Here is an 11760-nt window from a genome sequence, read left to right as displayed (position 1 = left end):
TCACAATGTCACGCATTGACCGAGATTCTGGTGGGTCTCTGCTTCACTGCAGCTGTCTCGGTGGTTGGTTAGATGGGTGAAGCAATGTGGCTTCTCCACCCAGAGCGTGAGTAGAGTGCGTTATTTTAGGGCACTGTCACCAGCTGTCAGACCCGAAAAAAGGGCCTTATAGACATCTAACCGCTGTTTTTCAAGCATATACGATACTCCTGCGGAGCGCTGGTCAATGGGGTCAGAATGAGCCTACAAAAACCCTTTCGAACGCTCGTTTTGTTCTCTGCACGAGTGAAAGGCCCGCACGCGTAGGAATGTGAAAGTCCCACCTCGGCGCTGCTAGCAACATCAGATAAATTAAATTCATAAAACGACGTCATCAAGTAGGCAGCATTTGTTGGAGCTGTTGCGCTTGCTGGTAGGCAAGCTGGGCGCCTTAGGTTAGAACCAATTCAGTGTTGATGATTTCAACGTTGTCGTGACTTCTGTGGCAGGGTGCCACAACATATTTTATGCGGTAAGGAACGGGTATAGTAGTTTGAAAGGTGCAGTGATTAGAATAACTTGTTTATCTCGGTGAACGACTGTGCTGTACATCTCTATGAGTGAGAGATGTAATCGGGTCAGGATCTGAGAGTCGCTACAAATACTTTCATCAGAGAGCTCAACAAAGAAGTCTAATATACGCTGGGTGCAATAAATGCGACTTTCATGGGCTTAATGAGCCACTGGAACACTTGAGAAAGGAAACACTCGATGCGAGTATGGTCGTGTGTGGTGAGAATTGCCCGTTCGTGTACAAAACCTTACTGGGGGAGACTTAAATTAGTTGACATGCTTCGCCGCGTGATGATCGCTTCCTGTGAGCCCTTGATTTACCTGAAAGGGGGTGAGCTGATACATATTAAAAGCAAGAAGCCTTGAATCACTTTAATCTGAGCTAGCAGCTCGGCCATTCCTCCCCCACCAAGCCCTAAACCATGAAATGGCGGCGTCAGCGGGACGCGAAGATAGATGAGCCCGCTCACGGAGAACGGCGTCTAGCCTGTAGACGAATGCACTACATTGTTTGGAGTGAACTTTACAGCTGGCAGCATGGCGCAACAGCGCCTCGTGGTCTCAGTGCAGACGCTGCGAAGGACGTCCTCGACGACGCGATTCACGCGCTCAGCTTGACTATTGGTCTGCAGGTGGAATGCCGTTGGCATATCCAGCTTTGTGCTCAGCACCTTGAAAATCCTCGAGCAAAACTTCCCAGTGAAACGTGGGTCTCTGTCAGAGACAGCTGACTCCGGAAGACTATGTCGTCGAAAGACATGATCCGCAAACAGCGTCACTGTGGTACTGCCGTAAGATGAGCCATTTTGCTCAAACGGGCGACGAAGACCACGACACCCGCGTTGGCCGCCGAGTCCTTTGGCAGGCCAAACACAAAGTCCAAACTCATGGACTGCCAACACTCGGAGGGAACAGGTAAATTGGCCGGTAGTACCGCCGGATTCGGAGAGGGTTTTACCATTTGACACATTTCACATGTGCGCACATTTGTGCTCGTCCATTTGTCAAGCTTGGCCACCAGTAGTGGCAACTGACAGAGCTTTAGGTCGTTTCACGACCGAGATGACCACTGAGTAGAGTGTTTTGGGCCTCATAAAGGATACGGTACTTCAAATCCTCATCATTAAAAACCACAATTCGTGGTGTATCCGTCGAGTCGGTGATATAATACAGCAATCCATTATTCGATGGGTATAGGTGCACCGTAAACGCAGTCGCGACGTCAAATTTCAAGTTTTCAAACGCCTTGCTCCCGAGAGCCTGTAGCAGCGCTAGGCACATATCATCAATCGCGTACGCAGCGCGGATAAAATCCATCATGGACGACGTCATCGTCATGACATGAGCCAGCTCATAATCTGGTCTGCCTGACAATGCATCAGCCAAAGCATTCTGCTTTCCTGGCTTATACTTCACCTCGAAGTTATATTCAACAAAGAAAGATAGCCACATGGCCATCTTCTGCGAGAGGCGAAGCGACTGAGTCGCAGTGTGTAATGACGCATGATCTGTGTTGATCAACGGCTTTAGACCAAGCAGGTGTACCCTGAACTTGACAAGTGCATACTTCATCGCAAGTCATACCATGTCGCGGACTGAATAGTTCTTCTCACAGCCTTGATCTGGCGAGAATTGAGCGCAATTACCCTATCTCGCCCCTCGACGTCTGCTTACAGCAGTGCGCAGCCAGTGGCAAAGTCCAAAGCGTCACAGACGACTTAAAAAGACGACCAGGGTCCGGCAAAGTCAGTATTGGTGCATGATGGAGGCTGTCTTTGACCCTGTCAAAAGCATCCCGATGCTCGGTGTCCCAACACCATTCCGTATCCTTCTTAAGGAGATTCGACGATGGCCGTGCCATTTTTGCATAATTCGAGCTATGCTTGTGCAAGTAGTTGGCGAGGCCAAGTCACTTGCGCAAGTCTTTTTAATTTTCTGGAACCGTCCAGTCCACAATGTCCTTGACCTAATCGGGGTCCGCTCAAAGGCCACGCTTCCCAATAAAGTACCCCCAAAAAGGAATTTCTCTTGCGCTGAAGATGCACTTAACCGCATTATCATGCAGCTTATTCGTGCGCATGCACTCGAGCACCGCTCTCAAATGAACGATGTGGTTATCCTCATCTATCCACCGGTGCCCCGCACGCATATAGACAAAGATATCGTCGAAGTATGCCTTTCCATACGACCGGTGTGGCCTGAACAACTGCATCACAAGACGATTTAGGTTGGTAGTGCGTTTGACAGCCCTTGGGGCATCCCCAGCCACTCCCATAGCATTTTACTCAGAGTACTTGCCGCTGTCAGCAGAATATCACTCGCTCTCATGAGGAATTGGTAATATCCATCGACCAAGTCGAGTGCACTGTACCTTTTACATCCAACCATATTGATCTGGAGAACATCCTTTCTAGGATTTGATGCCTGTGTCGGAATGGTGGCAGCGTCGAGCTTATTGTAAGCGTGATCGATACGCCACTTGCCGTCCGGTTTCCGGACACAAAGCGTGGGTATCGAATGAGGAGACTTGCTCTCGCGCACCATTCCTGCACAGGCAGGGGCCATTGGCGCGTTACGCAGTATTTGGTTCCCAGAACGACGCACACTTCCATCCAGAGTTAGGACCGACGACGGGTCTTTGGAGATGACGTCTTGAAATTCTTTTACTGAAGAATAGTACGGATCCGAGAAATAATTCAGGATCGAAGGTCACCTTTGTGCGTTCAGCACCCTCGTGGTGTCCTCCGGGGCCCTCTTGGTGTCCTCCAGAACAGCTTCATCCATAAGCGACGACGAGTTAATCTCCTCTTCCGGTTGTATAATGACCACCTCGGCTAATTTGCCTGCCTTCAAGGTGTTAAATATGCTGCTGTAGTCAATGCTTGCACTAACTCATAAGTTATGGTGACTGGCTCAAGTGGTCTGGCATGGTAATGCTAAACGGCAAGTTGTGAGTTCAATTCCCACTAAGGATGGTTATTGCGTGTTTAACCTTTATGGTTAAGACTGCATATGTCTGGATATTAAAGTGTGTACTTATTTTAGATTCGCGCAAAGACTGAGTTAGAGTGTTCCACATACTTCAGGATGGGTTAGAAGCTTTAAACTTAGGTTTAGTATGTTGTGTGGACCGCAAGGCAGTTGCGCGTGGGCCCACACAATTGCGTCTAACATTAATACACTCACTTCTGCATTTGCACACACAAGCACACATCACTTCTACCTCTGCCCTTCTTATATCCTGAATAATGCACCGCAAAACTCCTCCAAAGACATCTCGTCCAGCTGAAGAAGATCTATCACCGCGGGAATAGCCTCAAGGGTGACGTTGCCACCTTCCTCTCCCGTCATACCAGTGTATAGCTGTGTGCTGTCGTCTACGATAGACACACCATGGGTCAGGGTCAACGCTCTGCGTCTTGCAGATTACAAACGGCATTGTTGTCTTCTCTCTATAGAAGTCTTACGTCTTATCGAGACCAGTGGGAACACGAACTCAGCGTCGTCCAGTGTCCCCACTCCCTGTTTTATCGGAGCCTTGACGTTATTAATAACATCCGACGAAGAGCTGCTATTACTGCAGTCTTCGTCCAGTGGAGGAACGTGCCACGTCATGCCCATCAGGAGGGCCTTGCCCAAGATGCCTCGGACCTCGTCTGACCATGCCTTTCTTGGCATGAAGCAGCTCCTTTAAAACGTGAGTAGCGCTCACTGGGTTACGTGCCACTCCGCGTTCAGCCCACAAGCCATTCTCGGGACTCCCGTCCGATACACCTTCATCAACTCGGATACCACAATGTCCAGCACGTTGACCGTATCGGTCCAGTGCCATCGACAATAGCGTTTCTGCCTCCTAGCAGAGGTGGGTTCAGAACTCACCAAAGCTTCACCAGGGTACGTGCACGTAGCCCCCAAGGTCTTCGGCCTCCAGTCGATCCATGGTTCATGGTGTGCCAGCCATGCTGTATCAAGGATAAAGTCATATCCTGAATCCTTGTCTAAGACTAAGCTGTTTTACATTTTATCAAAGTCAAAAAACTTGTATCGATGTCTACAGAAACCCTCGACACAGTGACGCAAGTCCCCGTCGGTAGCGAACAGTGACGATCTCTCTCAACCGCGCTCTCAATTCCTCAGCATTCAACTGACTTCCTTCCATCGTGGAGCGTCGAGCATAACTGTCCGACGCCCCGGAGTCGATCGGGTTCTTCCATGGATTTTTGAAGCACTTCACAGTCGACCAGCAAGCCCGGTTTGCATACAAGCTCCGTGTTCAAAACCACGAAGCTCTTCAGGGCTACGCCCTGCTAACTTCTTCCCCTTGAGGTTCAACAGAACTCAGTTCTTCCCCAGTAGGTCGCCCCGTGCCTACTGGGTGTTCCCCGCGATAAACCAGAAGACTGGTGAGAAACGAAGCGTCGGTTCGATGAACCTTGATGCGCCTTGCGCAGGAGACAACCAATTTCAAAAATAAACGGTGTCTCCGCAGACAAAACACCGTAGGGTGTTCGAACGCTGCTCGCCAGATCGGAGCTCAGCCTCCTCATCCTCAGCATAGCTGAGACTCTTAGGCTCAGGCCCGCTCGATTAGCTGCTAGAGCGTGCATTCCAACCAAGTTGTGCCGGCTTAAAGCTTAGTATGGTATTCAATTCCACATTCACCGCTTTTTCAATAGAAGACGAGTGCATATGAAAGATTTCCATTTTGACCACGCTTGTGCGGAGGCCCTCCATAGAGACGGTCACTGTGACCGTTTTGAGAAGAGGATCGGTCGCCATACCGGCAATGAGAGCTCTCAACACCCAGACAAAGTCCGCCAACTCCTTCTTGCCCTGTCGGGCAGCAAATAAACGCGAACGCACGCGATATGCCTGATTAGGCGGCGAGAACACTCGTGAAAGCTGTAGCTCCAGCTCCATCCAGGAGGGAAACGCTGCTTCGGCCGAAATGCTGCACGTCAGTGCCCATTCTAGCGCTCGACCCCTGAGCTTGGAGATAGCTAGTGCCAGGTGCTGTTGCTCGGTGTCAAACGCCTTGGCCGTCCCGACCTCTCTCACTCAGAGCGAGATATTCTCTCTATCCTTGCCCTCGAAGGTCTTAACACTTGGCTTGGGTTGGGGGAAGTCTATCGTCACCGACGGTGGCATCATGGACGCAGTCGACGCCGACATCTTCTGCTGTAGGTGCTCTAGTGGAGCATTTTCATAGCTCGAAAACGCCTCTTGGCGCGCGCTTATCGCTTCGGGTCCTAGCAAAGCAAGGTGTTTCACGCCCTCAGGGCCAAGAAGGGACATCAGCTTTTTAAGCCCGTCCTGCATGCCCTGGGGTAAATAGGAGAATCACTCCATCCTCACAGAGGATCAGTCGCAACGATTCAGGCGTAGATTGACTACGGGTGCTACCAAGTGCAGCGGGGCTGCCGTAGCTCTTTGTTTGAGGAAGCTAAGCTAAGGTCACTGACCTCACGTTGTATACTAGAACCAATACGAGTGTAGCGGATCGCAATCGCCACCCGCTACTTCCAAGAGTAACCAAAACCTTAACCTAAGGCAAATGAAATTCTCCGGTCAAAATTAAAACAGTACTCATTTGTTTTTATTTGCGGCAGAGCCGCCTATGTCTAAAAGCTTAGGTTTTTCTATAAAATAGGAAAGTCTAATTAATATGCATACCTACTGGCAGTCCCACCACGTAGTGGCTTCTTGTTATGACCATTGTGTGAATACACCAACTTGTGTCATCTACACCTCTGTATGGTCACACTATCTTGTGTGACCCACCCTTTCATACAAGGGTAAGTGTAACCCCGTTACACCAATCGCGCTTATACATTTAGCTGCCTATTATGATTAAATTTGTGTGGCAAGGCGATTACAAAATCGCCAGTTTAATTTTCTAGACTATTAAATGTCGCTAGGACGTTGGAAAGACACTGTGGCATCACTAGACCCCCCCAGATAATACCGCTTCTGAAGCTCAGAGCTGTGAGTAGCAAGAAGAATTGTTTGTCGAAATTAGTGGTTGGTATCAAGCGATGCAGTCAATATTTTTAAAAACAAGCAAATTCATATTGCGCTGGCGAAGAATTTGACTTTCACAAGCGCACATAACAAGTTGCTCCTGGCCATGAATCAGATAATTCATCTCTGTCGCATCAGAATGGCGAAGTTCAAGCACAATTTTATGTTCGTACCGAGTTGCATCTTTTATTGCGAAGGTTGAAGCGTTACGTACGACATAAATCGCCGAGTTGTTTTTGGAAAGTCCGAAAATTGGGCACATACGAGGCCTTTACTAACAGGCATCAAAGCAGCGTCCTTTTTCATTTAAGTGACGGTCGTACAACGGCATTTGCTTTGAATTGTACTTGTTTCATGATTTCGCCAGGCCACGTTCGTTGTATCTTTCAGTGTAGTGCCACTGCCCAATAAACAATAGAGCTGGTTCTTGCAAGATCTACCCGCATGTCATTTTTTTACAAATCATCCCATTTATGTCTTGTCGAGGTCAAAGACACACGTCTATGTTGGCAAACAGCCTTTTAAAGCGCATACAGTCAAGTATTGTTCGCAAGTGCTTGATTTGGATGTCTACGTATGATAACTCGTTGTTTGGCACGACTATGGGCATGATGCCGTCTAAACAGCCGTGCTGCGAGGTTATTGGATGTCGCTGGTGTATGTAACAACCGCTGGAACATGTTCCAGAGCATTTCGTCCAAATTACTCTCTACAAGAATATATCTGGCTATTGAGCGCTAACGGCCTGCATATAATCTCGCAGTTGAATGATACAACGGGTCACGCTCACGCGCAGAGCCGTCGTCATCCCATTTTAGAGAGGTGCCGAGACCCACTTGACAATCCTGTGCCTACTGGAATCGTGCGGAGATTAAAGTATCTCGCAGAAATTGAGGTCAGTCATTCACGGAGTGAAGCATTTTGAGAGACATTTGGCCAGGTTTGTTGGTCGTGAACATCACCGTTATGGGCCTTGTGAAGCCATGAAAGTTCTGATGGATTTAAAAGCGATGTGCAATCTCGTGCAACACAGTTACGTCAGAATCTCAGTAAACATAATACGATGACATACGAGTGTCAAGACATTAATACCGCAGTGTGCAAGATTCGATCATATTCAAGGTATAGCTTAGCTGGAAACCCATGAGGATGAGATATGTGAAACACACTTCTTTAAAATGAGTCATAAACCTAATTTTGCTGAAAAGGTAAAGCGCTTTAGATCTACGCTAAATTGCGTTTCAAGACATATGATTGTCTAAATTAATAAGCATTTATAGTGCTAGGGATATACCTTGCTGAGACGAAAGTCGGAAACCATATATTGCTGTCTCCAGGCGGTAACCCGCTGATACGAATATGGACAGCTTTAAGCTGGGTTTTCTCCGAGTTGAGACGAATATGGCCAGCTTTAAGCTGCGTTTCCACCGGTGTTGCCTCTGTTGAGACGGGAAAAGCGACCGTATGTCCAATAAATTTAGTTGTCCCAATTGAGATAGATCGCGATGGCTTGCAGCAGTGATTGTGTGTTGCGAGTAATAGAGACTAGCCCTGATTTTACTAAAGATCTCCTATTCTAGATACCATCACTACCGATCCCTGGCTCAAGTGCTTTGTAGCTTGGTCTGGGACCGGGGGGTACCTGATTCGATATACTTGGATCCGAATCAAGGACGCCGGAGATAGGTCCTAAAGTGGACGAGCAATTACACCCCTGTGGTGTGATTGCCCTGCCAACCCGCACCCGATTGGGTGTGTGATAGCTGGGTGGGATGAGACCGACCGACCGATAGCCCCCATAGTGTAATGAGGGGTACGGAACTCGGTCCCCAAATGGTTCGGATAGCTACCAGCATTCCGCGCTAGAGAAAGCTTAATCCTAGCGTGTGGGTTCCGGCAGCTTAAATCTCTCTATATACCATCACTCTCATTCTTTACCCAGTACTAATATTTTTGCAAAGTGTGCAGTTTTGTGATCAGCAAAGATCTAGAATGTATTCGTCGTATATATGATGAACGCGAAGAAATCCGAGTTAGATTCCGCAATAAAGCTGAATCTTGATACAAGAGGTAACGTGAAGGCTTTTTGCCAATATTCTGATAGGAGGCAAGTCCTCTTACAAGCGCTGACGTGGGTCTGTACGCTTCATCGCTAGCGGTTGACAGCAAAGCGCGAGCCAATAAAGGCTTGGAAAGATGAAGCACTTAACGCAGCAAGACCATACATTGAAAATATTGCAACGACTCAAAAATTTATACATTGTCGATTGCTTGCTAAGTGTCCAAATTCATAACGATGGCCGCTCATGCAAGGTCTGCTTATCTAAGCCGCTTTGGATACATTTTTCATTTTTTGGTGTTGACATAAAGTGTGTCAGGATATCGAGCAATAAACTATGCTGTAGTTCTACGACATAAACAAATGTTACACTACTGTATTAACCAATGTGATAGAATTTTGAATTGGCTTCATATTTTTATTTAGAATGTGTGATGTGATAAATAATACATGAAAATCGTCTCATGCAACATACGAAACGCACACCTTATGACTATCGATACAACACCACGCGATTCTTTACCACCGCATTGAGCCTTCTGCAGTTTCTTTCGCAGCACGCTTGCGATTGTCTCCTTAAGCTCAGCTGGTAGAGCATGTGTTTTGCAACAGAAGGGCCGGGAGTGGCATTTGATGCGGAAGCCTATCAAACTTGCGGTTAATCTATCAGCTCATAAAACTCGTTAAGGCGTCTGCAAAATCGACTTGACCATCGTTTTCGACGCAAAAGAGATGCTGTTGTAAGGCCTCCGGAAGTGCCGTAACTTTGAACATAAGCTCGCTAAGCTTTTCTTGAAGTTCTTCCTTTTCCTACCAGACCAGTGAACTTGCAATAAAATCATTATCTTCAGTAGCAAATTGAATAGAAGATCCTACCTCATTTGTCTTTCGTAGTCGCTGGGTCAAGTCCTGCAGCTCACCCTCGATACGTAAAGTTTTCTCTCCCAACTCTAATTGCAATTCACCAATTCTCTCATTTAGCGCGAACTCCTCCTTCTTGGCCTTATCTATCGTCAGTGCTAGTGTTTCAACTAATTCTGTGCGGCTTTCAATTTCACGCTGTACCACATGTTCCAGTTCACCCACTTGCGTGATAAGCACTGCATTTTGAATTAATGCATCTTGTTGTTTGTGCTCCAGTATTACTAATTTCTCTTGTAGCTCTGTATTGTGACGCTTCAATTCAACAAGTTTATCTCGATGCCTTTTGGCCTCGCTCTCTTCAATTTTCGCGCGAGCAACCTTTGCTTCTAGCATCTTTTGCATCGTCTCCATGTCGCGTGCCATTCCAGAGCGCAACTCAGCTTCCTTATGCATGAAATGTTTCACAAGATCCGTTTTTTTGTCATCAAAGTCTTTTTCAAGTTGAAGTCGCAGTTTTTGTAAGCGTTGCTCACTCCACTGCTGAGTAATGACGCTTTCAAGCTGATGAAAGGCTTGAATCGCCTCGTTTTTGTAAAAACTTCGAAGAACAGCAGCTTTTTCTGGACCACTAGCCTTCTCATTGTATTGCTGGTCAAATTCTTGAATAGCAAGTAGCATTGCGGCAAATGTTCTATCATCAGGTGTTTGCGTAGCATGTGCATAAAGATCAGCCCACAGATCGTGTCGAATACTTTCACAAAACTCGCGTGATTTTTGCGTGAGACTGTCAAGTTCGTGATCATATTGTATGTGAATATCTGCCTTCAGCTGCTTACGAACAGTCCGGTACTTAATAGACTTAAACTTGCTTGTTGAACGATATACATCCAAACTTAGCCGCCAAATGTCTTCGTGCAATTGTTTAAACGCCTCAAACTCCATAGGGGGATGCTCCAATACAGCCGGATGAACGCAATCTACGTACGTGCTCAATGCTTCCTCTGCCTGTGCACGGCACTTGTCTTCCACAAAGTCATCCCAGGCAATCCCAAAATCTAAAGGCCTCTGTTCGTCTATCTGCAGTGATAACTTGCGCAGCAGCCCACCCAATACTTCACCTGTCATTTCGAGTCCGAATAAACTTTTGACAGTCGCAAAATCCCCAACAAAATCGTCAAAGGTCATTTGTGCAATGCTGTTAGGACAGAAAAACCCCAAATCTCTTAATTTAATGAGATTTGCTAGCGTCGAAGCGCTAATTTCTTGCCCTTTGTTCTTAGCTTCTACCAGCTTATCTGCAAGCGAACGATTTGGGGAATAGTCGATGCTTAGCAACTTGGGAATTATTTCGAATACTTCCACAGTGACAAATTCATCTACCAGTGTCTGAAAAAGCGACTGGAACTGCCAAAGGAGAGAAACGAAGCTGCTCATCAAATTAATTTCATCATAACATGAGATTACCAACGACGACAGCGCGCAAACGGCGCCGATTAGCTGCTCGAGGCCCGAGCACGCATCTGGGTCTGTGATATTTGTTGCATTTATGTCTAAGAAAAGTAGCTGAAAATCTCTTTCACGGTGCGAGACGCTAGCCAGCAGAATAAGAGACTCGTCATCTGAAGATGGAACAGCAGCATCCGTCTGTCCCAGTAGTTTGATCACCAACTCATTCCTCGCGGTACGAGTGGATGGCGGACCGACAAAAGTAATAACCGCCAAACGCTCCTCATTCAGCTCGAGTTCTAGCAGCCGTATGCCATCGGGCGTTAGCACACCTGATGCATTTAAAAGCGGCACGCTGCGCCAAGTGACAGTAGTATTAGCCATCAACGGATTGGATAGAAATCTCTACTAAGTACGGTGAGCTCAAGGTCATAAACAAGACGCCTCAAACACAAAAAGCCAGTTAATGGCAGGTTAGAGACAACATGCACGCTATCAAATATCGACAAACATTCATCAGTTCAAATTTGTAATTTAACTATCGGCTTATATAAAAGGAGTAGGTTTTTGTAACGGGGTTACACGAACCCTAATAACAGGGGGGGGTGTCACACGAGATGTGCATGGTCTGACCACACCCAAACAAGAATGCGGCACGGGGCTAGCTAGCCAGTAGTTATGCATGTATTTAGATTTTACTATATACATTTAGTATATTTAGGAAAATCCAAACTTCTAAAATTAGGATCAAAAAGTAAATAAAATTCAGTTTGGAATTTAAACCAAAGAGTCGATTAGCCTTGGGAAGGCAATAATTG

The 11760-nt window shown here is 46.9% G+C and overlaps 2 protein-coding genes across 2 annotated transcripts; one reads left to right on the top strand and one right to left on the bottom strand.

Moving 5' to 3' along the window:
• Positions 1 to 7751: 7751 nt before the first annotated feature.
• On the top strand, positions 7752 to 8095 carry PHALS_12415 (uncharacterized protein; the record flags this gene model as incomplete). The annotated part of the gene is made up of 2 exons (XM_024727956.1): positions 7752 to 7781; positions 7877 to 8095. 2 exons carry the CDS (start codon positions 7752 to 7754, stop codon positions 8093 to 8095), a joined length of 249 nt encoding a protein of 82 aa, XP_024578481.1.
• A 959-nt stretch (positions 8096 to 9054) lies between these two features.
• Positions 9055 to 11326, bottom strand: PHALS_12414 (uncharacterized protein; the record flags this gene model as incomplete). Its single annotated transcript, XM_024727955.1, has 3 exons — positions 9055 to 9275; positions 9343 to 9442; positions 9509 to 11326. The coding sequence occupies 3 exons, from the start codon at positions 11324 to 11326 to the stop codon at positions 9055 to 9057; spliced, it is 2139 nt and encodes a 712-aa protein (XP_024578480.1).
• Positions 11327 to 11760: the final 434 nt, after the last annotated feature.

This window comes from Plasmopara halstedii (assembly GCF_900000015.1).
Source record: "Plasmopara halstedii genome assembly, contig: Scaffold_614, whole genome shotgun sequence".
Classification (NCBI taxonomy): domain Eukaryota; phylum Oomycota; class Peronosporomycetes; order Peronosporales; family Peronosporaceae; genus Plasmopara; species Plasmopara halstedii.
Note: the sequence above shows the minus strand (reverse complement) of the source record. Positions and strands in the feature narration are given on the sequence as shown.